The 27,337-nt window shown below is 47.8% G+C and overlaps 1 protein-coding gene across 6 annotated transcripts in view; it reads left to right on the top strand.

Moving 5' to 3' along the window:
- Wwc2 (WW and C2 domain containing 2) overlaps positions 1–27,337 on the top strand; it is a 167,194-nt gene that overhangs the window by 102,358 nt on the left and 37,499 nt on the right. For all 6 annotated transcript variants that reach the window (XM_021169475.2, XM_021169476.2, XM_029480323.1 and 3 more), the window contains 7 exons: positions 4,465–4,544; positions 8,392–8,521; positions 11,736–11,882; positions 13,081–13,154; positions 16,397–16,639; positions 22,074–22,163; positions 23,201–23,820. In XM_021169475.2, coding sequence (XP_021025134.1) covers positions 4,465–4,544; positions 8,392–8,521; positions 11,736–11,882; positions 13,081–13,154; positions 16,397–16,639; positions 22,074–22,163; positions 23,201–23,820 — 1,384 coding nt within the window. The remainder of the gene's footprint in view (positions 1–4,464; positions 4,545–8,391; positions 8,522–11,735; positions 11,883–13,080; positions 13,155–16,396; positions 16,640–22,073; positions 22,164–23,200; positions 23,821–27,337) is intronic.

The following is a 27,337-nucleotide window of genomic DNA, read 5'->3' as shown; positions in this document are numbered from 1 at the left end:
CCTCGCATACATTATAAGCATTAGAATTATGTTGTTATCACACATAATTGTGAGAATTGAAGGTGGGAGTGGTTGGGATAATGCAGGTTTAGTAGAACTGCCCGTGACTGCCTCCGTGCAGAGTGAGGGCTACAGCGTGCGGTACAGCGTGCACTGTACTGCGTGCACTCGGCATACAGACCAATCTGCCCTGGTCCCACTGGCCTGATCCTCCCGCTGGGTCCCTTGGAGTGGAGCACAAACGCAGCCCCGTGCTCTTCCCGTAGCTAGTGAGGAAGGTGAGTGGAAGGCCATTTGCACAAACCAGAGAACAGTTAGAAAAAAATGTCTTCCTGGAAGCCAGATCTATTCTCATTAGTCAATATAATGGGAGTGAATTGTTTCACAGCTAAAAAACAAAATCCATTTGATTTTAAAGTCAATACTTGGGAAGTAAGAACCATTCCGGTAATATGCCAGATTCCCTAAGCTAGGAAGGTTGTGCTTGCAGCCAGTGTTAGGTAGAAAACGTGAAGCCAAGGCAGCTCAGGTTAGCCTCCTATGTCCTACCTCCATACACAATAAAATTCAGAGGTCAGGGTGGTCAGAATTCATTTTTAGATTTTTTAAATGTTATTTTTTATTATGAGTGATAGGCATTTACTATGAGCTCTAACACACGTTGAGTGTGCGGTGCTGACTGTAGGTGCCCTGTGCCCACAGTGGCACATGGTACCCTGTATAAATGAGGGCTTACCGCCCACAGAACAGCAGCTCCCGGTGCCCCTCCCCCAGGCCCCGGACGCTGTTCTCCCCACTGTGAGTCTGAGTCTGCTTACGTGGCCTGCGTAAGTAGAACCATGCGCTCTATTCTTCTGTGAGTGGCTTCGGGTGTCTAATGTGGTGTCCTCAGGGCCCATCTGTGCTGACACATCCCGCAGCATCGTCTGATTTTTTATTTTTTGTGAACCTAACTGCTGTTTCATTGTAGGTACACAGCGTATTTCCTCTGCACGTTTGTCTTCACCTCTTGGTCGTCACTGTGGCGAATGTGAAGTGTGCTAGTATCTCTGAGACAGGGACTATCTGAAACATTTAAATTGGCCTGTCATCCTATCCCCAGTGGCTCTGAGGACACCACCTTTTGTCAGTGTGCGGCACTGATTGGCATAACTCAGCAGCTCTGTACGGTCTCGATAAGTTTCTCCCAACCCTCCTTTCAGAAGTAAAGACAGGTTTCAGCCTATCTCTTCAGTTGCTATTGACTTCTTGATACACTTTTTTGTTTTGTTTTAAATAGAAGGTTATTGTCTTTTTAACAAAAAGGATGAACATGCTGTCAGATCCACAAGTACCCAGGCAATGACCTGTGGATTACTTGTGGCTCCTTTGACGTGCGAAAGGCTAATGTCTCTGCCGTGCTCTGTGAATGCTCTGTCAGTCTTTGCTGACACCGCAGCTTCTGTTCCAGAGTGTCCCTCTGTCTCCGCCAGGTACCCCCCACCCATCTCTCTCTTCTCTGCATTCTGATAACATTGGCCATACTTCTAGAAATATAACTGCATGTATTATTTCCCATGATACAGTATAAATGGGCACAAAGTGAAATGACAGATTGAACTTAAGGCATAAAATACTGAATTTTAATGTACTTTAATCAAAGTGCTGTGCTTGTCTACACAGAGACATGACTCACACAGCGCCTGCCTTTCCTTCTGACCTCTCACACTCAGGATGCCCCCGCCCTCCACTCTCACCATTTATTTTGTATCTTCTCTGGGGTCTCTGGATGATGAAGGTATTTGAGGCTTTTACTGTTGATCTCATATTCGTATCTTCACACATCTGAGTCAGCTTTCTTTCTGTAATGTAGACACTTTTTGAAAATCAAATCCACATGTTGCTCTCGCCTACAGTGTCTCTCCAGTTTGAGCTCTGCTCTTTGGAAAGGTAGTTTCCCCCTGGGGTAGGGGGAGCTGGGGGTACCAAGCCAGGTGCTCAGAAGGGGTCTCTGCTACTTTTTCCCCTCCTCAGCACCCCAGGTCCTGTGGATTTCTGCCTCGTCTGAGCTCTGCTCTCTGAAGCAGTTGCCCTTATCCTGGCACACGGGAAGCAGGCACCACAGGCCCCTCTGGTCCACCAGAGCAGAGCAGAGCTTGCTGTAAAATCCCTCCCTGATTCCTGTGTTACTGTGCTTTCCCGTGCAGCGATGAAACACCATAAACAAACCAACGTGGGGAAGAAAGGATTTATTTGCCTTACTTCTGTGGCACAGTCCATCCCAGAGGGAAGTCAGGGCAGGAACTCAAGGAAGCTGAAGCCTTAGAGGAGCACTTCTGAGTAGCCCGCTCTCAGCCCTCATGCTGGCCTGCTCAGGTCCACCTTCCAGGGTGGGGGCACTCCCCATCACAGTCAAGAAAATGCTCGATTAATGCCAATAGAAAATGCCAATAGGCAATCTAATGGAGGCATTTTCTCAATTAAGGTTCTTCTTCCAGAAAGGTTGTGTCAAGTTCTCTCTCTCTCTCTCTCTCTCTCTCTCTCTCTCTCTCTCTCTCTACACACACACACACACACACACACACACACACACGCGCGCGCGCAGGTCAGTTCTCGTTGCTCTTACCATGAGGTATTAATCTTCAACATGGCTTCAAGACTCCATCTCTGACATTTTGTAGCCCAGGCTTCCTCTTCTGTGTGACCCAGCAACAGGAGCATTCTTTAATCCTGAGAATCACGTGGCTTTATGATCTGGGCACTTGTCCCACGCTGAGCGCCTTCCCTTCCTACTGAGTGAGAGCACACTCACTCACTCTCTTACCTCACCTAGGCCATTTCCTCAGACGGCCTTACACCGACCTGAGCCCCAAACCCTTGTGTATCTATCTCATCATGTGCTGAACTTTTCCTCGATGTTTGGAAAGCGTCTTTTCACTGGGGACTTTGTGTACAGAACCTGGCTCTTCTGTGCTTCTGTAAGGACCCTGGGGATAGGATGGGTGAGAGGCCGTGTCTGTCCATGCCTCTGACCCAGACCTGGCCACAGGATAGAGTCAATAAATACTTCAGAAGGAGTAAAATAAATAGAAAACAAAAAATAAAAATAAAAGCTCAGAAACACTAAGGTACAATAGAGTTTATTTTAAAGCTATCACTTGATATGTGGAAGGAAGTTCCTGCCGCTCATGTGAAGGCCTTTATTAGATTATGACTAAACACCAGGCAGGTGCAGCTTTGGTAAGCTGTCAAGCTGTCACATCATTATTGCCAAAGACCATAACAGATAACAGGAGAAGTGTTTATCAGTGTGATGACACGGATTTATTAATCACTTGGTTTGCTTAGAACCCTTGCAGATGTTTGGGATATCTGTGGTTCCAGGCAGCCTGGTGTCCCATGGCAGACAGAGCACCCATGCAGCCTACTGTCCCTATGGGAGACAGAGCACCCATGTAGCCTACTGTCCCTATGGGAGACAGAGCACTCATGCAGCCTACTGTCCCTATGGGAGACAGAGCACTCATGCAGCCTGGTGTCCCATGGCAGACAGAGCACCCATGTAGCCTGGTGTCCCATGGCAGACAGAGCACTCATGCAGCCTGGTGTCCCATGGCAGACAGAGCACCCATGTAGCCTGGTGTCCCATGGCAGACAGAGCACCCATGCAGCCTACTGTCCCTATGGCAGACAGAGCACCCATGCAGCCTACTGTCCCTATGGCAGACAGAGCACCCATGCAGCCTGGTGTCCCATGGCAGACAGAGCACCCATGCAGCCTACTGTCCCTATGGGAGACAGAGCACCCATGCAGCCTGGTGTCCCATGGCAGACAGAGCACCCATGCAGCCTGGTGTCCCATGGCAGACAGAGCACCCATTGAAGAATAGCCTGGGGTAAAGTGACCTGAGAAGTGCTAATGAGAAGGTGACACGTGAACTAACTTAGAGGCAAGTGGAAGGAGTCATCCTTGGGAGGCTGGGCAGAGCCTCAGGCAAAGTGTGATCGCACTCTGTGTGTGTGTGTGTGTGTGTGTGTGTGTGTGTGTGTGTGTGTGTGTGTGAGAGAGAGAGAGAGAGAGAGAGAGAGAGAGTGAGAGTGTGTGTGCGCGACTCTGTGTGTGACTCTGTGTGTGTGTGTGTGGTCCCTGAGGCATGTGCCAGTGGGCATGTGTGAGGAGCCAGGGCATGGCTGGTCACCCAGAGCCCAGTAACAGAAGGGGAGACGTTGGGTGTAGAGTTAGATATCCATGGCCCCAGGTCCTCACGTGACTCTGACTGACTGCTCATCACAGTGCTGCTGAGTGGGTGACAGAGAGCAGAGGTAGCTACAGAGTCATCCCACACTGATAACTCGTGGTCCCTCGGAATGTGTGTAACGGAGATGTGGTAAAAGGTTTATCAGCTTGCTTCCTTCTTATCTTCTGAAATAATGTGCTGTTACTACTTCACGAGCATTAATGGCTGCCCTGGTTTCTCTTGGAAGGTTAAAAAGCTGAAAAGAGAACTCTCCCAGATGAAGCAAGAACTTCTCTATAAGCAGCAAGGCTTTGAAACGCTGCAACAGTGAGTATTAAATACGAAAATTGACTTTACAGCAATTCAAAGCTCCGTAATAAAAAAAAGAGAGAGAAAGAGAGATACCAATTACATAAGGCATTTCTCAAAGAAACATAGAAATAAAAGGCTTAAAGCTCTGTGCCAGGAATCCAACTTACAAAAATACTTGGAAAAAAAAATCTATACACTTTGAAAAGGTCTGAACTTTTTCTTAATCATTGAAGATGAGCCAAAGAAAACCAGAGTGAGAAATTTAACTTTGTGTCCTGGACTACTGCCCGCCTTCTCAAGATTGTGCTGTAGGGCTGCCTGGATGGCCTAGACTAAAAAGGCTCTGAGCTCTCCCTGGGATTCTGTCCACCTTTCCATCAGTCCCAGAGACTATGTGGGGTCCAGCCTGATCTGTCACAGGGGAGTCAGGGCAGGTGAGGCTCTGCAAAGAAGCCTGCTGCTCTTAATTTGCCACATTCTTGGTTTTTTGCTTTCCAATTCTAAATGATGGTAGGCCACTGGGGTAGCATTAAGATGGGTCAGGTTAAAGGGAGGCAGAGGTAAGAAAAGGTGGCCAGTTCTGGAAGAGCCCACGCTATTCCCAGCCTATGGAAGCCCCTGCTTTTTCTCCCAGTCACGGGTCCACAGATATCTCCAGGAAGAGATAAGCCTATGGTTTCCATAGCCATATGACCGCAGAGAGCACGGAAGGTGTCCTCCAAGACACTCAGCTGCTTTCTTCGTCTGTCCTCTGCCTGGCCAGGTTCCCGTCCTTCCTGCAGCTTCCTCAGCAGGGTTAGCAGTGCCAGGCTAACACAGAAGCCGCCTCTCTGGAAAGGGCCGGGCTGTGTTCCTTTCGCCTATGAAATCCTAGTCTGCCTTCTACTCTTAGGGTATCTGCTGCGTTCCAAAGCACTGCCCCCACTCAGTGCAATCCAGATTCAGTACTTGTGTATCAGCATAAGCAGAGATTCGCAGGCAGGATACCAAACACACTTTAAAGAGTGTCACAAAATATTTAGCTATATGTTAGACATTTTTCAGACCCATGAAATTATGTCATGTCACCACCCTGTGTTAAAGGTTAGTCAAACTTGCTGTGTTTGTTGTGTCGATGTGACAGTAACACTCAGTTGTTTCAAGGCAGTGAGCTTACAAACACTTCACAGGAAGCTAAGGCACCTTTAAGACTTGGTCAGAAACATTCCATGGGGAAAAAGTGGACATTTGTGTAGAACTCTGGGCTTTCTTAGAATGAACCAAGAACAGAAAGATACAATATCTAAGGAAAAGAAAGCTTTTTCTCTTCTTCTGTTATCACCATACCTCTAAAATGCTGGGAAAGCTGGTAGGACCAGAGGGCAGACTTAAAAAACAAAACAAAACAAAAAACCTCACTGCTAATTCTATGTAAGAAGCTGTCTGTGTGTCTGTCTGTCTCTTTCCCTACCTACTTTTTCCTTAAGTGGCTGTGAAAGTGAATGTTGAGTGGAATCCCACTGCAGGTTTCTCTAACATTTCACTTCAGTGGGATTTGTTTGTTTGTTTCATCTGGAATTTTAATGTGATTTATCCTTGAGATTTCATGTACTTGGTACAACAGTTTTATGTTAGATGAACCAAATATCTTTATGCCTCTGTTTTTTCCATTTATGCCCTCAGATCTGACTGTGGCCTAAACAGTAGTGTGGCTTGTGCCTACGTGGACACCAGGACACCCTGCGCCACCTCCCTAAGTGGAAATGATGGCAACACTTAGCCAATCAAAAGCACACGTGGTCCCCATTTTCCAGAGAAAGCACACAAGTGAAAATCTCTTTCAGATATAAAGTAAACGGTTTACAGTTTAAAAAAAAAAAAAAGCTCCTTTTCATTCAAACATAGAAAAGTGAAATCATGGTACTTCATTTTAAAAGCAGAAGGTAGCTCAGCCTATGGCTCTATAACAAGAGCCAGCAAAAAAATGAGTGAGCCATCCAACCCCGTTCATGTTTTTATAGTGAGGTCAAGAAAGGGAGGAAAGCGGGGAGTAAGACCCGGAGAGAAAGGAAAAGAAAGCCACTAGAGATGGAAATGAGCATCGGAAGTGAGCAGAGGAGGGGGTGGAGGAAATGCTCCAATTGCAGAGCAAGACAGCAGAGAAATCGCCTTCAACAAGCAAACCTCAGAAATGTAAACTAGCAGTCAGCTCTAAGTGCACTCTGTATTCAAATGATGGATTATGTTTCTGAATTAAGGTGGGGGTGCTTTGCCTTCACACTCTGAGGATTCACAGGTAGGAAGGAATCACTCTGACTTTGGGCGTGCTTTCTGTTACATGTTCATGGTTTCAGAAAATCCCAGTTTGTCTCCAGTCTTTGTTTGCTTGCTTGTAGCTTATAAAGTGCCCTGCCTGTAAACGCCAAGACAACACTTGCAAACGGCATTTCTTTTGCTTAGTGAGCCTTTGCCTTGGACTAAGTTGGTATATAAAATTCCTGGAGGACCCAAAGATTACTTTGATAAATCCCTTCACAAATAAGTGAATATTCTAGACTTATGTTTATAGCATTCCTCAGCCAGGGTCCAAAAGTTTCAAGCAGCCACGCTATTGGCCAGTCTGTGTGGCTGAAGAGTCAAGTTGGCAGAAGCTTTCTGGCTTCAGTTCTTCATTCGGGAAAAGTGACAATGGGGTCACCAAGGCCCTGTGCCGACTCTGTGTATGTGTGTGTGTTTAATTCTGTGACTTTTTTGTCAGTACTTTATTATCAAATGACCTTATAATCAAGTTTATTTTGTTAGGCTTTTAGAGGCTTAATTGCTTGTTCAGTAGCAAACAATATTTACTGAATTAGTACTCAGGGAAATGTGTTATCTCCAGACTGTACTTGTCTGAGTTAACTCTGTTTGGCAAAGTGATTAATATGGCATTGGGTTTCACATGGAGAGTGCATATTAACTATAAAGTGGCCTAACCCAGATGGGCTGAGAGTCCGTTCCTTCCCATTCGGTGGCTGCCATTTCTCTGGAGGCTCTGTTGCTCAGTCCTAAAGCAGGTCTGAGGAGGCTGTGCCGAGCTGAAGGCTGACGGTGGGGCAGAGGCATTGGCTGTGAGGAACCCCAGGCAGGATCCTAACCGGAGACGAATGGATGCAGAACACCCAACATGTTCTTTAAAAGATGTAGCAAGTGGGGTTGAGCTCTTCAAAAGCGATTCTTCAGTCCTCCAGCCAGCAATCACAATGATGTAAAATAGGGACTTCCATGGGGACCTGGGACAGATTAACTCACTGAAGAGCCGTGTACGCAGTGCACACTGGCAAAGCAGCACGTCAGTCCTGTCCATCTGTCTTTCCTAAATTCAAACTCAGCCAGCAAGACATTCCACCTCAGTTCATGGATTTAATGGATACTTTTCATGTATTTGACAGAAATAAGAGACCATATAATCCAAATATTATAAGAGATTCACTAGTCCAAATAAGCATTTGTTGAGTACTTACTGCAGGCTCACGGTGCTGCCTGCGCTCCGCTTCGCCCTGCCCTGCTTGCCAGCAGTGTGGGGCTTCTGTTGCTACAGTGTTGCCCCTGCTGGCTTTCTTTCTTGGTATAGCGATAAGGCTGAGTGTGGTAACAACTGCATTCTGCTAGCATCAGGAGCAGCCCAAAATGTGTTATTGCTTGAAAGTGGTTAGGAAGGGATGAAGGTAGGATGTAGTGGATGGAGAAGTTGAACCCAAGGGCAAGGGAGAGCGCTCAATCTGTGTGGTGGTGTGTGAGAGCAATGATGTAAAGTCGTCTGCTCAGGAGGGCACCCCGCACCAGCGGCTCCTCTGTGCCTGTCTTGTTGAATTCTTTTCCCTGTCTCCTCCTCTCTTCATAGAATTGATGAGAAGATGTCCGGAGGCCAGAGTGGGTATGAACTTAATGAAGCCAAAGCCATCCTGACAGAACTGAAGTCTATCAGAAAGGCCATCAGCTCAGGAGAAAAAGAAAAGCAAGACCTGATGCAGGTATGGCGTGGGGCATCTGTGTCTGTCTACTGGGTCACGTGAGGAGCTCCCCACTCATGCCGCTGATCATGCCTGCTGGACGGTTACAGGCACTGAGGAACCCATGGAGAATGAGTTGGTTCCCAGCTTCTGCTGTCCTTTGTGAAGGCTCAGGTGTCCTTTCAGACTAAGTAGAGTGCGGGGAGCCTGAAGGAAGAGCTTGTGTCTTGCACCGCTCCTCCTAAGTGCATTAGAAACTTCTGGTGTGATCTAGACTTGGGTGCCCCTCACAGTGACCCCACCCAGGGTACATGGAAGTGTACTGTCATCACCAGTAGGTAATAGCTATGTCTCCTGGGTTGGGGGATATTGACCCAGGCACGGGACAACCATAGTCACTCCAGGAGCAGTGCTAGTTGATCCCCCGCCCTTGCTGCAGTTTCCAGCCTGCAGGTCTTACTCCTCAGATCATCCTCTGTGCAGAGGAAGACAGAGCAGCTGTGGGTGGTGAGCGCTCCAGCGCCTGTGCCTGGCAGAGCCACTGCTGTCCGTGTCTTAATGACCTTTCTCTCCCTTTCCAATTCCCTATTGTGAAAAACATGAAGAAGTTGGGAGTTCATCTTCATCTGGTCAGCTGTAGTCTGCATCTTTGAGTTGTGGTTGAGCCAGCAATGATTCTTGTGTTTGTAACACAACTTCTCCATTTAAATGTGGCGTTCAACTTCTGCGTGTTGCTTTCCAGTTGTTTGCTGCATAAGAAAAATACTCTTATATCCATGTGACTTTTCAGTTTTGGAATTTCACAATAACCTGCAAGAAGTGATCTGATGGAAAAGATAGTGGTGTCCAGGACAGATCCTTGGGAGCGTGACTAACCAGGTCCTTGCCGAGTGCCTCCCTCATACAGGGCCCTTAATCCTTACCAACACTGAGGGACATCGAGGCAGCACGGCCCTGGCTATAGTCCACGAACCACAGCATAGGAAACCTAATGAGTTACTCAAACCACAGAGCCGGGAAGCAGTGACAAGGAGGTATGAGCACAGGAAGCCTCAGTATGTGGTGTTTTATAAACAGGTAGATGACAACCATACACACATCTGTAGTGCATGCAGACGTTACTCAGATGTCATTGTTGTCCACAAGTGTCCTGCTGACTAAATTGGTCATTTCTGAAATGCATAGGGTAGTTGTGTCCCTGAACCTGGGCACAGTCATATGGAAGCCTGTAGTAGATCGAGTTAGGGCTGCCCTTGTTTCTCCTGAGTGCTTTGGTCTTGTCTCCGGGTCAGGTTGAATTCTTTTGGCTACTAAAGTACATAGAGTAATTAGCAGTTGCAGAGATCAGCAGTAGAGCCAGAAGAGAGATCAGATGTTGGCTGACTTCTAAACCTATTTGAGCACAATGGCAAATATTTTACATACAAATCCACTAACACAACTATGTACAGCTAAAGATAAACACACAGCCACTCAAAACCATTTCCACAGTAATATTCTCTTCATACTGGTAATATGCTCCAAGTTTATTTTCCAGTATCTTCTATTTCTTTGAAACATACTAGTCACAAGCTACCAAATGGATTAACTTGTGTCATCATCACAGCTAAGACGAAACAATTACTGATCATTTACATTTAAAAAGAAACAGAAAAGACTTGCCCACATTCACCAAAATGTCTCTTTGTTCTTTTCTGGTCTGTGTAATGTGATGTGTCTGGTTTTATCACATGCGTGTATGCGTGTATATGTAGTGTGTTTGTTCTTGTGAAAGGAGAAAATTAAATATTGGATCTTAGGTATTTTCCTCCTTTCCTCCCTTCCCGACCCTTCTTCCTTCCTTCCCTCTTTCAGCCTTATGTCCTTCTGAAGCCAAGCCTACTCTCCTTGGCATGCCTGAGCCTGCAAATGTTCATGTTGGGCCTCTTAACATCTGTGCTCCTAGGATGGAAATCCTAACCATCAGGTTAAATAGTGCCTTGTTAACAGTCATGGGTTTTTAGTTTTTGTTCTTAAACTTAATGCTACTTTAGGGCTTTTAAAAAGCAACTTGGATTAGATTTTCTTTCTAGTGCCTTGACTTGTGCATGCCCTCCCTCTAAAGTTAACCCCGTGTGTGGCGTGGCAGTCACCAAAGGCACACACACACTTGGATTACTCACCTTGCTATCAGCAGTCAGTCATCTCCACAGACGGGGCGTGCAGTCGGCATATAGATGGACTCAGATGAGGCTAGGCTACTCATTCACAACTGGGCTCCATTTCCTATTCTGTAAATGGAGTCATCTCTTGGGTCTTGTCTAGATAAAAAGTAGTATAACTGTAGCCCTTTCCAAATGGGAATGTCTTACTGTAGATCTAAAATGAGAGGTTACATTATAAACATTGAATGATGCCACGATTTCTATAATGTTGAGTAGTTCTGTATTAGTCTGTTCTCTGTTGTTGTAGCAAAACACCTGAAGCTAGCTACTTTATAAAGAAAAAAGGCTTGTTTAACCTACAGATTCGGAGACTGAGAGTCCAAGAATGCCTGGCCCCACTTCCTTTTCAGTCTTTTGTAAAATCCTCAAGTGGCTCGTGTTACAGTGAGCCTTGAAGAGATTGGTGGCCAGACAGGAAGCCGGAGCGGTTTAGAAACCAACCTTTGCTCTCTGTGCCGCTGTGCTCGGTTGGGAATGAATCGTGGTCTTTTCAGAGCTGTTCTCATATTGTACTGACTCCTTCTCTCCCAGGTGCTGCCACCTCTGAGCATCAGTCATCACATTGAGAGTGCATGGAATACATATGGACCATATGCAAACTATAGAGATCCCTAGTGAATAAGGGTCACTTAAGGAAGTGTTGAAAAATAAGAATCGAACATACTGTATTACATTCAAGGCCAAAGACTAGAGAGTGTTGGGCGGTTGAGTTCTGGCTGCTCTTGCAGAGGTCCGTCCACTTCCGGATCAGACGTCGTCTTGTGGCCTCCATGGGCACTTGCATATATGTGGTTCGTGCACACGTGCACAAAAATGCACATACAGTAAATAAAAACAAAGCTAGAGTCTAGCATCCACAGGAGAAGGGAGGCCATCTTCTGAATCAGCTCTCATATACTGCCAAAATCATGTGCTTGTGCAAAACTTAAAAAGTCACTGTTGTCATCAGGACGGCTGCTGCCATTCAGTGACACTGGAAATGGGCTGCCCGCTGCCTTTATACTTAGAAGGTGCTGTGTGCTTTTTGACAGAGTCTTGCTAAGCTGCAGGAGCGATTTCATTTGGATCAGAACATGGGCAGTTCCGAGCCGGATCTGAGATCTAGTCCTGTGAATTCTCATCTCTCTCTGTCCAGACAGACCCTTGACGCTGGGTCACAGACAAGCATTTCTGGAGATGTAAGTGGTCAGAGGGCATCGGCCGCCCCAGTGCTGTTGCCCCGAGGGAGGATGGGTGGAAGGGTGGAAGTGGGGGATAGGTTAGGCGGTGTGGGGCAGGTGGGTCGGGTGTTGGTAGTGATGGGGTGGGGGGGTGAGGTGGGGGATGGGGGATGGGCTAGGTGTAGGGCAGGCGGGTGGGGGTTGGTAGTGACGGGGCTGGGGCTCATGACTGGAGCAGGAGCTAGAGCATGCTCCACTCTGCAGATGCATGTTAGAAGTCACAGCCTTGTCTTTTCCTGTGAAAGTTCCGAGGGCATGTAGTTGCAGCTTTCTCTGACTGCATTTACAGGTAGATGCTACTGAAAAGCTAGAACTAAATCCACATTTAACTGGAGTCACTTCACATGAACACTAGGGCAATAAGAAGCAGAAAAGGTTAAAGCTAGCCAGGAGGGGCTGGAGAGTGGTGCAACCTGTAAGAGGTGTTTGTTCTGCCTGAGGCTCCCAGCACCCACGTCAGACAGCTCACCACCACCTCCGACTCCAGCCCCAGGGATCTAATACACACACACACACACATACACACACACACGGGGCATACAGGGTACACACAACCCTATGCATGGTGGGTTTGTCTTAAGACGTTGTTTTTATAAATTTGATGTTGATTAAGTATTCGTGAATTATCTCTGATGTTTGAGAAATATTTACTGTGACCTGGGTATCATCCCCCCCCCCCCACCTCCGTGAAAATTTATTTCCAAGTATTTCTGCCTTTTAGATGCGTGTGTGTGAGACATGAGGCAGGTGGCTGCAGGCTCTCTGTGTGAACATTAGCCCCTCACGTTCTTTAGTTTACATTTTTGTGTAGTTATGAGTTAAATAATGGAAATTTTGGTAAAGAAATCTGTTCTGTTTCATCAGTTTCATTGACCTATATACCCTTCATAAACTCTCAGATACCAGACACATTTACCTGATATTTTTGTCTTGCATTTATTTACACTGTGGGGAAGGTGGTGCTGCAGTCTTCACGGAGCAGACGAGCCTGAGTAGAAGCCTTTTGCCCCCTGAGGAACTGCTTTCTAACCGGGCCGGCCCCACTCCATAGCCATTTTCTCAAGCTTTTCAATTACTTGGGCCTCTTAGAAACAAAAGCAGTTTACGTCATTCCTTAACAGAGTTAACTGACTTTTTCTCCTTCTGTTTTTACTAGATTGGGGTTCGAAGCAGATCAAATTTAGCTGAAAAGGTCAGACTGAGTCTCCAATATGAAGAAGCCAAGAGAAGGTGAGGGATCAGAGCTGTCTCCTGTGGTTGGGAACTCTGAGGCTGGCCTGTTTTCCAGGATTAAGTTCTGCCCTGTGGTGACATGTGACAGATGTGTGACAGTCACTGCCTCCCATGCTCACCAACTCTCTTGCCCTTGGTGCTTTAACCTGTAAAGGTTGCTTCCAGCTTCCTCTTCCCTTCCTGCAGAGTTGGAGAATTTTATTGTGTTTTAAGACAGGACTTCTCTGTGTACCCCGATCACCCTGGAACTTGCTCTTTAGACCAGGGTGGCTTCAAACTCAGAGCCGCCTCTGCCTCCCACGCACTGGGATTAAAGGCGTGCGTCACTATGCCCAAATCAGGAGAATTTAAGGAGAAATGTGGGGATAAATGTTTCCCCTTCCGTCTGGGAGAAAAGTTTTTAGGTTGTACACTATTTCCAATTGGAAGGGGGATGGTTGGTTCGTCAGACTGAAACCCTGTGCAGTGGCCTGCGCTGTGCCTCTCCTGAGGACTTAGCTCTCAGAAGCTTTGCTCTGAAGGCTTCCTGCTGCCTCCTGGAGGGCGCTGCATTGTGTGTCTGTCCCCTCTGACAGGCTGGGGAAAGAGGAGGGAATCTCTACTGACCCTCATCAGCTCTTACAAACCCTCATGCTCCTATCTGGTTAATTCCTTGACTCTGCTAGGGTACCACAGGACCCTAACATAAGCAGGTGGATACTCAGAGTATTACAGACTATAGCACACCCCACTTGTTTCTGAGGTGGAGGCCAATCTGATATAATTGATTTTATTCTTCTTCTAAGAGCCTAAACATGGATTCATCTTGGGAGGCCTTAAGAACTACTACATCATCACACACACAGGAGAGTGAGGCCTCAATCCATTTCTCCTCTCGGAGTGCTGTGTCTTCTGCCATAAGTACCGTCACCTGTTCAGACACGTCCCTTGTCACTAGAGACAATGGACTTTTAAAGCAATTGACCATAGGTCTTAGAGGTTATCTGGCTCTCAGAGTGAGATGAATATTACTACAGTATTTGCCTCTGTGTCAGCAGAGTTTCAGAGAGTACTTGGGTCTTCAATGTACTGAACAGAAACCAGGCTTCGTTCCACACATGATTAACCACATGACCTTGAACAAGTCCCTCGGTCACTCTGAGTAGCATTTAACTCAGCGAACTTTAATGTCTCTTTAAACTTCCCCTGACAGATTTTAAATGTCTTGAGGGTAGGAAAGGTTTTTATATTAGGCTTTCTCCTTTCCAGGAATGGAACTGGGGGTGGGGGTGGGGGAGGGGAGGGTCTGTCTTCAGTAGGTTATGAGGGCTGAAGTTTGGTGTGGAGGCCCAGTGACTTGACTGCTATTCCTGTTCCTGGGTGGCATGTTCAAAGGTGCTCTCGCTGTGAGCAGTCCAACCCTCCAGTGGCCAGAAATCTTTGGTTGTGCCGTGGACAAAGTCCAAGCTTTATGCCTGGTTTTCTGAAGGCTAATGGCCATAACTCAAGGTGTCCCAAAGACAACAAGGTCAAGTCTTTGGGACACCTTGAGTGATCTCTAGAGTAACTGGATGTAACAGTCCTTACCTCCAGAACTTGGGTAACCTTTCCCTTCCTAGGTCCTGGAAGTCCCTGCACACTCTCCCCATCAGATCTGAGCACCCTTTTCAAAATATAGTCCAATGTCTGCCTACTTGTGTGCCCTTGAGTAAGTGACAGCTTTCTCCCTCTGCTGTGCTGTCACTCCCAGCTCAAATGGCTGCTTTGATCACATCCAACCTTAGGTCATTACTTCCCTGCCACTTGGCTGCACTGGTGTTATTTGGAATTGGTTTTAGGGTTACTGGTGATGCTGAGCGGAAGGGAACCCACAAGGGATTTTTGCTGTGTTGAACGCATTCCCTCCTTGGTTGTTAACAAGGGAGGCTCTGAGCTGCTCTTCCCTGAGCCCGAGTTCTCCCGCAGCTTTTGTTTTAGATGCTCAGTGAAGCTAATAATATTATGCTCATTTAGCAATTTGATGATTAATTTTCCAGTGCGTTGAGACAGTTGTTTATGGTTTCATGGTTAGGGCTGAAGAATAGCTGATGCTACATCTGTCGTAAGCAGACAGTGGGGGAGAGTCGTACACACTTGCCATGTACCATCTAGGACAGCTTTGTTGTCTTTAAAACCCACAGGAAGAGACTGACCGATGATGGCACATGGTGCGGCCCTACCACACAGCCTTGTCTCCAGGTGTTTTTCATAATAGTTCTTTCTTTTCTGTATAGTTTCTTCAAAATAGGAAGAACAAATCCCCTTTCTCTTTTTCATATGTGGTATATGCTGTCCAGTAGCCCAAGCAACCATCAGTGGTTTATGTAGGACTCTGATGTCAGTGTCGGTACCAGCCGTGGCCATAGGCCATCTGGATCTTGCCCCTTCTGGCCAAGGAGCCTCCAGCTTCCATCTTGTGGGAAGTCCTGATGGCTTCACATTGCTGCAGGGTGAGCCATCCATTCCAGAGCTCACCGCTTGTGCTGAGCTGGGAGTTCCATAACCTTGGCTGTTCACGACTGGACTCTAGACGCAGGGAAGCTGGGGGCCAGCAGAACTGTGGCACCAGGTGCTCTGCTGTGGCACTTTCCCTCATCTTCCTCTGGCCATTCCTCTCCACCCTGTGACTGCCACACCAGCCACCTTTGAGTCACTGGTTAAGGTCCATGAAGCCAAACAGCCAGCACAGGGGAGCATAGGTCAGAAGCCATAGACCCCGAGACGGGAGAGATTATTCAGTAATTAGTGCTCACCGGGGCCGTGGAGGGAGATTTCCCAGGGTGAGGCCTGAGGACAGGGAGGCTGGGAGACACCGTTAGCCTTGGGGATGTGGAGCCTTAATGAACTGATTCTGCTGTGAGTTGACCAAGGCTCCACCCTATCATGTCTTCCTTCTGTGATCTAATACTCCAGTGTCCACCCACTTCCTCTGGGAAGTGCGGTTTCTCTGGAAGAAGACTGATTTTCAGTAGCATTTTGGGGCACCCTAGCATGCAGTGTACTTCTCTGTGGAAGCTTGTGGGTACCCTCCCATCACGCCACACACCAGGGACGCCCGCCTGGTGCCCTCTGCTTTAGATGTATCTGTTCATCTGATGTGGAGTGTGTGTCACACTCTGCATCTCGGGGAATCCATAGATTGCAGTTGCACCCAGACAAGCCTAGGCTTGGCGTCTCCCTGCGTGGGATTCCTGAATGCTTGTGTCTTCTCTGACCTTTAGCATGGCTAACTTGAAAATTGAACTGTCAAAATTGGATGGTGAAGCCTGGCCTGGGGCCCTGGACATCGAGAAGGAGAAGTTGATGCTGATCAATGAGAAAGAAGAACTTCTGAAGGAGCTGCAGTTTATCACCCCGCAGAAGCGCTCACAGGAGGAGCTGGAGCGCCTGGAGGCTGAGCGCCAGCACCTGGAGGAGGAGCTGATGGCCACCCGCGGCTCGCCCAGCAGGGCTCTAACTGAGAGGTTTGTTTTCTTCTGGGAACAGGGTGACTTAGACCTGTGGTTATGCCTTACTGGTGACAGACCCCCAGGTTTGGGACTCTAAATAGCTTTTGTTGTTAGTAGACTCAGAAGCAATGCAAGAGAAATGTCTTTAGAGCAGTGAAGCGCACCCTCCTATGCTCCAAGTATCAGTTCCTCTGTGTCTGTTAGGAATGTGAAAAGCTCATGACAGATGTCTGAGGAACGTTGACATAAAATCAGGAATGCGGTGCACCATTGAGCGAGTCTGATAACAATAGCCATAAACTGCTGCTCTTTGTGAAGTCGACCTAGACTGTTGCAGAAGTGAGCCTTCCTGGTCTCTTTCTACACTCACAAGAAGTCATAAGTTTATTGCTTTTAATTTCACAAGGAAAGGAAAAGACCGCGTGCTCTCTTTGACATCTTAATCAGTCACAAGATGTCTCTTGCATGTGGCTTGTCAGTTGAAGCCTGCTTCTGAGGCAGAGGCAACCATTCTGAGCTGTTTTTCTCTTTCTGAGGGAGGGTGTGAGAGTTACTTATTCTAAACTATCCAGTCCGCCGGCAGGTGGGCAGGACTCGGCTGTCCCTTGTACCTGTGGCAGAGCCCTGAGCCCACACTGCTGCCGCTGTGCCAGGGTGCCTGTTTGGTGACAAACTGGCCCTTCAGATCAGTGCTCGTCACAGACAGCTCTGGAGGAGCAGTGTCTGCCCCGGAGCAAACCCACATGTGTCTCAAGAGACCTAGAGATACGTTCAAACATCCACCCAGAACCTTTCTGAATTCTTGGCCTCTTGCCTTTTAATTTCCATTTCTCAATAAATACCTAGATTTAAACGTCAAAGCATTTTGACAGCGTGGGAATAGTGGGGTGGGAGCAAAAAGGTGCCATAACTGATTGGGTCTTAACCAGTGAACAATTTGAATTTTGCCATTTGGGGAGTCATGTTGATGGAGACATGGTTTGACTGCAGCATCCTGGTTTTAGGGAGCACAAGCAGGTCCCCAGGGCAAATCCTCTGACAACTGCACCTGTTCAGCTGAGTTTTCACTGTTGTCCCCGCCCCCCTCCTCTGCTTTCTCTGTCTAGTGCTGATCAGAGTTTCAGCTTAAGGTGTGAGCATGGTCGGGGTAGCAAGCACCAACAGGCACAAAAGGAAGAAATCTGGGTTTTGTTTGGAGATTCACCAGTGGGTGGAAGGAAGCGGGCAGCATTGGTGAACTCCCTGTGTAAAAGGCTGGTGCATTTACACTGCTCAACACTTACTCAGTGCCATGCCTTGCCCCCTTGATGTCCCAAGGGTTGGTTCCAGGACCCTCCCTGATACACAGTCATAACTGCTCCGAACAGACTGTGTATGTAGTGTTAACAAAAGGTGCGCGTGTCCTCTCAGAAGCGCGACCACTTTCTAGATTACACAGGATCCCCAACACAATGCACATGCTCAAGAAATGCTGCGGTTCTGTGGTGCTAAAGGTCACGTGATCAGCACAAACCCAGGGTCTGCCCTGAGCACCTTGATCCGCGGTTGTTGAGTCTTTGGTTATAGAGCTAAGGCCGTGGAGACTCTAGAGTAGCCATGCACATCTTCCATGCAAGTCTCTGCTGTCCTCTGTAGCAGGTGAGCCTGGAAAGCTCTCTGCTCCTCCTCTGCTGTGTGCGGGGAGAGCTCATCTTAGCAGCCTTTACAGGCATGGCAGCATGCTTGTCGCTTTTACTGGAGATGGTTTGCTCCTCGGTGGCTTCTACATAGTGACTGTTACATCTCTAGTGTCAGGTTGGGACTCATCAGAAGCAGACGCTACATAGCCCTTACATAAAATAGTGATAATATTTAGTGAGAAGCAGCCATGGGGTTTGTGCCATGTGGGCAATAGGCAGTGTAGTTAGCTGCACAGCGTGTCTGCTGTAGACTGAATAGTGGCTGGAAGGGACGTGTTTATCATTTGTGTACTGTGCAGACTTTCTGAGTCCTTTGGATGGCAAGCCACTTCCACACTGAGTAAATAAGTGCATACAAATGTCCTTTCAGTACCTGTGGTCAAGGACAGATCCCCATCTCTGTGCCACAGAGTGAGTTTGCTTGTTTTGTTTTTCTCATGGCTCCTCCCCTTATTTCCTAAAGATCAGAGCCTCCTGCTACAGCAAGCACTGGAGCAGGCCCTCCACTCCCCAGGCAGATGCAGCACCACAGGCTCTAGCTTCTAATGCTGCTGTTGCTACTCTGGCTGAGCTCACACTCTGTGCCCTGGTATCATTGCTCTGTACCCCGTCCGTGCTTCCCACTCTACACACTTACTCTATTGCTGCTTGTCCCCAACCTGTCCTTGAACCTGACTCAGAGATCTCCTCTCTGAGCTACACCACCTCAGTGGCGGAGCAGGAAGGTGGTGTCCAGGAACACCCTGAAAGGAGAGTTCGAGTAGCTTCATCATCAACAACATCGGCAACACAAGACCCTCCGTTTCTTCCTGCTGCCCATATGGCCACAAAGAACGCTCCTTGCTGCCTTGCCTTAAGCTTTCCTGTTTTCCATTCTGTTGTGGCTTCTTCATTATTTCAGGAGTAGGGTGGCTCAAACTGAGCTCTCAAGACACTAAACTCAGTTCTCAGCCATCCTGTGTATCCTGATCCTGATTTCTGTGGCCAGTGTAACACCTGCAGTGAGCCCCTCAGCAGTGGCTGAGATCGCCCTCTAGTGGTGATTAAGAGCATCTGCACAAGCCAGATTCATTGTGGGAGAGCATGGGGCAAGGGAGAACTTGTTCTCCCTTTCTGTTGCCCTATGTAAGCTCACCCACAGCATTGGCATTCCTTAAGCTGCGGTTTCCTGCTGCTGACAGATTTTTGCTGCTTCCCACAAATTCCAGGTGCTTGCCTAGAATCGTCGGATGTGCCTGGATTACTTAAATGTTGCTAAGGCATCTGAAGATTATTTAAAACAAGTGGGCAGGGATGTGTGTGAGTGCCATTAATTTAATTTAATTTTTGAATGGATAAAAGACTACTCTTATTGGGTCGCTGGCTCGGATGCTTTCCCTGGTGCCGAGCTGTGAGTTCACGGGAGGCAGTGCCCATCTCCCTCTGGTGCTAAAGTAGAGGCAGGAAGAGGTGATGGCCTGATAGGCCGCCCAGGGCAAGGAAGAGAAACAGAGTGTGTAGGGGAGGCTCTTTTGGGGGCAGGGGTGAAAAGTCCCTTTCTGGATGAAGACACTGGAAGGACAGGGCTGGTAAGGAGCTCAGACAGCCGAGCGCAGAAAGAGGACAGCAGTCATAGTCCCCTGGGAGGAAGGACACTTCAGAGTCTGAAGAAGACCTGCAGCCCAGGTGCCCTCAACGGAAAAGCTTGGTGACTACATGAAGGGCAGAAACTGCTGCCCTACTAAGGTTTCTGGGGCTTTTTAGGGTTCCTCTATCATCCCTCTAGTGACTCCAGCAAGAAGTTTATATAGAGGAAGAGGACCCTTTTCTGTCCTTGCAGGCTATGCATGCATGTGGTACACAAACCCACACAGAGACAAAACAGCCATCCACATAAAACAGTGAAAATGAATACGGTAGAAAATGATCTCCCAGGATACCAGACATCAGCATCAACCTCTGGCCTACATACCACACACACAGACACTCACCACACCTCCCTCCCCACCCCCACCCCCTCACATGAGCCCAGAACCCAGCCTGGTAGCTGAGAGCAGCTACAGGAGCTGGCACAGGAGCTGCTGAGTGAGATCACAGCCTAGAGAACGGGAGAAAAGCCCTGTGCATTAAGAAATCTGATATGTAGGATTTTTTTTTTTTTTTTGGTAGTGTTTGGGGCTTCCTCCAGACCGTCATGTCTTCTGACTCAGTTCTTCTTTGCATTAATTTTTCTTCCTGATTGAATAGATTTGTCTAAGAGATTTCAAAAAGTAGCTGTTCTTTAAAATGCAGTTGTGAAAGAATTGATCACAACAGTGTTACAGAAAATGGCAAAAATTACTTTTTTTTTTTTTTTCGAGACAGGGTTAAGAATTACTTTTTAATTGTAAGTTATAATAGAAGTTGTGTTGTAGACAATCAAAGGAATAGGTACCTATAAATAAGATGAAATTGGCTAGGTTTTATTTTTTTCTCCAAACCTAATTGTGTATAGCATGACCTTGCAGGGCTGTGAGCTAGTGTGATTGTTCTGTGGCCTGTAGAGCACTGTCCCATGCCTTAGTCCCTTTGATCCCTTTACCTTTTGTGAGGTAGATGCAGCAAGGAAAGCAAGCCCCTCTAGCCAGCGGCTTGCCAGAGAGGTCCTGGGCTCACAAGCTGGGTATCCCAGAGCAGGACCAAGGCACTGACTTCCTTGGATGAAGTCTCAAGTCCCCACTGATTCAACTTGTGCATTTTCTTTGGATGCCTGACCTCTTTTGAAATGAGTTTGTTTCAAGATAAAATTGTACAGTGCTCTACCTGTACGATAACGTGCTCCAAGAGATAAGACAGGATTGGGCCAGGGAGGCAAATGGCTTGGCCTTCTTGTTGCGACTGTACTGACCAGCTCAGCCCAGAGCACCCTGTGGAACGGCCTCTGTTAGCTAAAAGTCCCAGGAACTGAGTACTGCCGGTTCATCCTTAGGCACTATTTTATAGCAGCACTCAATAAATTCAGTACCTAAGGTGGCCTTTTGCATTTCCAAATTGCTACCCAATGGTTTCCAAGTGACAAGTCAGCCTACAGTCCCATAAGATCCTGCAGTCTTTGCTTGGGCCTTTGCTGTGCTTGGTGTCACTGCTGTGACCTCTTTGCCATTTCTCCAAGACTGAGTTTTCCAAGCTCTGGGACTGGGCCTAACTCCCACTTAGTTTATTGATCCTGGCTGTAACCTTGTTTTGTTCCTTCTCTCTTGGTTATTCTGTTTTCTCTTTACCAAGGTCAAACAGACATCCCCTTTGTCTTAGCCAGAATTTATATTCCTGGACAAAACATCATGACCAAGAAGCAAGTCGGGGAGGAAAGGGTTTATTCGGCTTACACTTCCATACTGCTGTTCATCACCAAGGAAGTCAGGACTGGAACTCAAGCAGGTCAGGGAGCAGGAGCTGATGCAGAGGCCACGGAGGGATGTTCTTTACTGGCTTGCCTCACCTGGCTTGCTCAGCCTGCTATTTTATAGAACCCAAGACTGCGGAGCCCAGAGATGGTCCCACCCACAAGGGGCCTTTCCCCCTTGATCACTAATTGAGAAAATGCCTTACAGTTGGATCTCATGGAGGCATTTCCTCAACTGAAGCTCTTTTTTCTGTGATAACTCCAGCTGTGTCAAGTGGCACACAGAACCAGCCAGTACTCCCTTCTTACACATGATTCTGGGATACTCGGGTTTTCTGTTGTTTAGTTTGGGTTTTTACACTTTCATTTGAAAATTAATTTCTTCCGTTGTTTCTTTTTTCTCCCCTAGATTGAAATTGGAAGAGAAAAGAAAAGAGCTGCTACAGAAACTTGAAGAAACTACTAAGTTAACTACTTCCTTGTCCTCGCAACTTAAAAGGTAAGCTTGCTATCTATGCTCTTCAAGGGAACTGTTTCCCACAGCGCCCAGGCACGGCCTGGGTCCTCTTTAGTTGGTTTTCAACTGCTTAAAAGTGAACAAGTAAGTTACCCCCACTCAATTAATGTCTGAATTACCAAATGTAGACGTACATTTTCCCCTCCAAAATCCTTGTTTATATTTAGGATGCATTTTGAAATACCCCACAGAAAGAGGGTTGGCTTTATCTGTCACTGAAGACGAGAAAATACCTTATCACTGCCGTTATCCCACCTGTTACCGAGGGAGCTGGAAGGTCCCTGTGAAATCTCTGCTGTGACTTTCTGGCACGGCTTAGCATGTCACCCTGGCATTCCTGGTGAGCTGGGGCTCGGTGGCCTTCATAGGAAGCCTTTCTCCTTAGCGACAGAAGCTGCTCTGTCGTAAAGTATGAAGTGGCTGTGGATGGCTCTGCAAGTTGGTTTACAAATAGGCATTTGCTTTGGTTTTTTTATTTAAATTTTGCAAAAGGTGCATCATTGGCAGTGGGAACGGTAATCTTACTGTGTAGCCCTGGCTCCGCCTGAACTGGATATGTAGACCAGGCTGAACTTGACCTCAGAGGTCCACCTGGTTCTGAATCCTGAGTGTTGGGATTAAAGGTGTACACCAGTTTACCCGCTTGGATCATTAAATTTTTTTAAAAACTAGTTAATGTATGTACGTATGTATTTTTGAGACGGAGACTCTGTGTAGCTATCCTAGAGCTGGCTATGTAGACTAGGCTATCCTTGAACTCAGATATCCGTCTGCCTCTGAAGTTCTAGGATTAAAGGTGTGCGCCACCACTCCTGGTAGCCGTGTGTCACGTATCATTTAGAAAGGCCAGCATTGATGAGGTGTATGTGGAGAACCAGGTTGGTGACAGTAACGAGTGGATAGGGAAGTCTGTGTTCCAGCAGAGAAGTCCTCTGCCCAGGCTGTGGGAGCCAGCGGGGCCTGTGGCTGTGTTTGTTGTAGAGGGCAGAGTTTACAGCGTGTTGTTCTCCTGTTCCCAGCCTCTCCTCCAGCACACTGTCCATGTCATCTGGGAGCAGTCTGGGGTCCCTGGCCTCCAGTCGAGGCTCTCTGAACACCTCCAGCAGGGGCTCACTCAACTCCCTCAGTTCCAGTGAACTCTATTACAGCAGCCAGAGCGACCAGATGGACACAGACTATCAGTATAAACTGGACTTCCTTCTTCAAGAGAAGGGTGGCTACATTCCTTCCGGACCCATCACCACCATCCATGAAAATGAGGTGGTCAAGTCCCCCAGCCAGTCCGGCCAGAGTGGGCTCTGTGGGGTGGGAGTGACAGCTAGCAGCCACACACCCCCACTGACGGAGGCCTCCAAGTCAGTGGCATCCCTGTCCTCCAGGTCCTCTCTCTCCTCCTTGTCGCCTCCCGGCTCTCCTCTCGTCCTGGACAGCGCATTTCCAGGGTCCTCCCATGACACCTCTCCACACCAGTTCCCTGCCGACTTTGAGGACTGTGAGCTGAGTCGCCGCTTTGCTGACATTGGCCTTGGTGAAAACCAGGCCTTGCTGGATTCAGACTCGGGAGGAGCATCCCAGTCTCTCCTTGAGGATAAAGGCCTGGGTGAATGCCCTGGGGAGCTGCTGTGTGAGGGGGCAACAGGTAAGTGCAGACCCTCGCTTTGCCACCACCCCCGAGCCATTTTAGGAAGGATTGCACTGCTTTTCTTCATATAAAGAAAGTATACGGTTCTCTTTCTCCACGGTGTCCTTTAAGGAGTATTTATTCTATACTTGGACTTTTTTTCCTCTGTCAAATATAAATTGCTTTTCCAGATAGGGGGATATATTTAGCTCAGTGGTACTGGGGTGTTGAACCCAGGGCCTTGCACATGCTAGGCATCCTGTCTACCATGAGTAGGTGGTGCAGTCTATGAAATATGAAGATCTCAGTTCAGATCCTCATCAGCAACGGAAAAACAACTGCAACAACTCACGCCTGTCTTCCCAGGTAGGGAGGCAGAGGTGTGTGTGGGGGGGGGGGGGCACCCCAGGCCTTCCTGGCCAAGCCAGACAGATCTACGGAGCTCCCGCACACTCGGTGAGGCTGTTTCCCCAAAAGTAAGGTGGAGGGTTACTGAAGACACCCCGTGTCAACTGCCAACCTAGACATACAAGCACACATGTTTACAGACTGTGCATACAGACACATCCGTGTACATACTCAAAACATACTGCCTTCCTCTTTACTAGACTCCCGCCGTCGGCACTGCTCTGTGGTCCAGGACTGCTCTGTGGGAGGGAGATGGCCTACGATGGGTTTTGTCAGCAGGCCACACTTCCACCTGGATCCTGGTTCAGAAACAGCAAAGAGGCGAGGGCGTTCTCTTTCAAATCGACCCGAAACAGATGAAAACAAAGTCATTTAGCATATTTGCTAATTAACACGAAGGTTCAGTGTGTAGCTTGCTCAGGGAATTCTATATAAACACAGGTTTTGGTGGGTGCCAGCCTCCTCTTCCGCCCTAGTTCCTTAGCAGCTGCAACTCAGTGTCCAGCATTGCTCTGCCACCTGCTGGCGGCTCTCACCACTGCAGCTCTGGAGGAGATAGGCAGAACAGGGCCTTCCTCACTGTGTGCTGTGTTCTGTTCATGGTCTGCTCTATTGGTCTTGAGGCAAGCGAACTCTCTGCTCCTGCAGACAGTCCTGTGCAGTCAGTGTGCTTCGGCCTCTGTAGAACCCGATCCTTGCTGGTTTAAGAAGATTTTTTTTCCTTTGTATGCACAAGTGTTGGAATCCTACATATTAATTGATTGGCCAGTTGTCATCTTTAAAGATGCATACAGCTTGGCGTAGGGCTTTCTGACACTGACTGCTGGAGTTCTGTGTTCTCATTTGTGGCCTGGGATGGAGGAAACCTTCTTATAGTTTGCATGCCCTCTTTCAGAGAGGTGCCAACACTACAGTTTAAATACCTATATAAAGTAAAAGACCACACACACACACTTGCATGTAAATACATGGGCGAGGTGTCCATAGCCGCTCTCACATCAGAGAACCACTGTGGGGCCTCCCGGGGGCCTGTGTAAGACGTGCAGTGGACGCCTCACTGTGCCCGTGCCTACACTCTTCACTATACTCAGGGCTGTTTTGGCGAGCATGCTCCCCTGTCTTCAAGACCCATTCCTCCTCTGCACAGTCACCCTCACAGAATTCAAGGGATTAATGCCAAGGGAGTCTGCCTGGCGCACACACACTCAGTACGTGGAAATCATGCACACAGGCGCATAGCACTGCCCATACAGCACTGCAGGTTGGGCACAGAAGAGAAAGCCCAGCACTCTGGATGTGCCATTCTTCTTGCCTTTTTTTGCCTTTCAGGCCCTGACACTTTCTGAGTATCTTCAACTGATTTTTGCCCTTTTGATATTTGGAATATTCTCTAGTCAGCGTTTCTCAATATCCTGTCACCATGGAGAACCCAGTACCTGAGGGAAGATGCTGAGACTTGGGGAGAGTCCCGAGAACTCAAGCCCAAGGTCCCTCACAGTGATCCTGAGTCCCCATTTGAGTGGCAGAGTGCTTGCCTGCAACACCTGTCGCCCCGGGTTCCATCCTGTACCCCAAGACTTGAAGAAGTGCACATGAGGGCTTTGTTTGAGGTTTGCTTCCCATTCCCTGTCTGAAAACAGCAGAAGGCATGCTGTCCAAAGCATCCAGGCTAACTGTTCGGGGCGCCAGTGCTTGGCCTATTTGAGGAGCTGCGTCCCACCTCTTAAAGGGAGGGTGCGCTTGGAAGGACCCTGTTTCTGAGGCCCTATGCCATGAAGCTGAGTCCCTGTTAGCTCCTCTGCACCAATCCCTGCTGAATGACAGAAACCAAGGTGGAATAACCATGAAGTCTTCCCACAGTCAGTCTCTGTCATTGTCAAAGTCAGTTTTCAGTCTGCCTCCGTTATTCCTGTGGGTAATCAATAAGTCATGTCGTCACCTCCAGGCCTCACACAGGGGGGTGGCAAAGGGAAGGCACTTCATCATCAAGGAAAAAGCATTCCCCACTGCAGAAATAAGAGAGAGAATGCAGCAATCAATCCTGTAATCTGAAGCCTTAAAACTTAAACATCTTAACGGGATGGAAAGTCACGACTCGGAGGGGGGCCAGTGGCTCCTCAGACTCACTCACTGGAGGATGAAAGTCACTCCTCGGGCTTGCAGCTTATTACAGTATAGAGCAAGCTTTAAATGCGTGCTCCTTGCGCCCTGCAGGATGCTGGTGTATGAATATGAGTTTAGAGATAAAAGCTCTAAGTGGTAGCTGTGCTAAAGATTCAGTAGCACCAAAAAAAAAAAAAAAAAGGTTGTTTTGTTTTTTGGTGATATTACTAGCTGGTGAGAGTTCTCTAAGTCAAAGATGTTTTCTCTTTCATTTCTGATAGAAGAGTGACACGGATGGAGCAGTGGGAGCCATGCTCACTTTCCAGTGTTGGAGTGGCTCATGAAAGCCCAAGCAGAGAAGCTGGGAGAGTGGGAATTATATATCCCTTGCCTTAAAGTGTTGTAGGGCAAAGACCCGTGAGTTGGGACAGTGGGTTAAGGCAGCTGCATTCCAGACTGACAGTCTGAATTTCATCCCCAGGGCCCACATGAAGGCAGGAGTTCTCCTCTGACCTCCACGCATGCATCATACACACGTGTGCGCACGCTTGCTTACATAGATAAACATGCCTTCTATTGGTATCTCATAGTGGTGGGCTTGGAGAGCTGCTGCCTCGGTGGTTAAGAGCAGTCGATGCTCTCGCCGAGAACTGGAATTCAGTTCCCAGAATCCACATGGTGGCCACAACCGCCAGTAACTCCCGACCATCCACCCACTGCCACCATGGGTACTGCATGCACATGGTGTATTTCTATAAACAACAGCAAAGCACGTAAAATAAATATTTTTTAAATCATTCTTTAGACAGAAGCAAAAACAGTTTTTTTTCCCCAAGTAACCAAATCCCAGGCCCTATAAGTCACAGCATTCCTCTCACCCCATCTGTGACTATGGGAAGTAGTATTCTCATCTTTAAGAAGCAAATTGTGGGGCTGGTGAGATGGCTCGGTGGGTAAGAGCACCCGACTGCTCTTCCGAAGGTCCAGAGTTCAAATCCCAGCAACCACATGGTGGCTCACAACC

The sequence above is a fragment of the Mus caroli genome, chromosome 8, assembly GCF_900094665.2.
Source record: "Mus caroli chromosome 8, CAROLI_EIJ_v1.1, whole genome shotgun sequence".
Taxonomy (NCBI): domain Eukaryota; kingdom Metazoa; phylum Chordata; class Mammalia; order Rodentia; family Muridae; genus Mus; species Mus caroli.
This window is presented reverse-complemented; position numbering and strand designations above follow the sequence as displayed.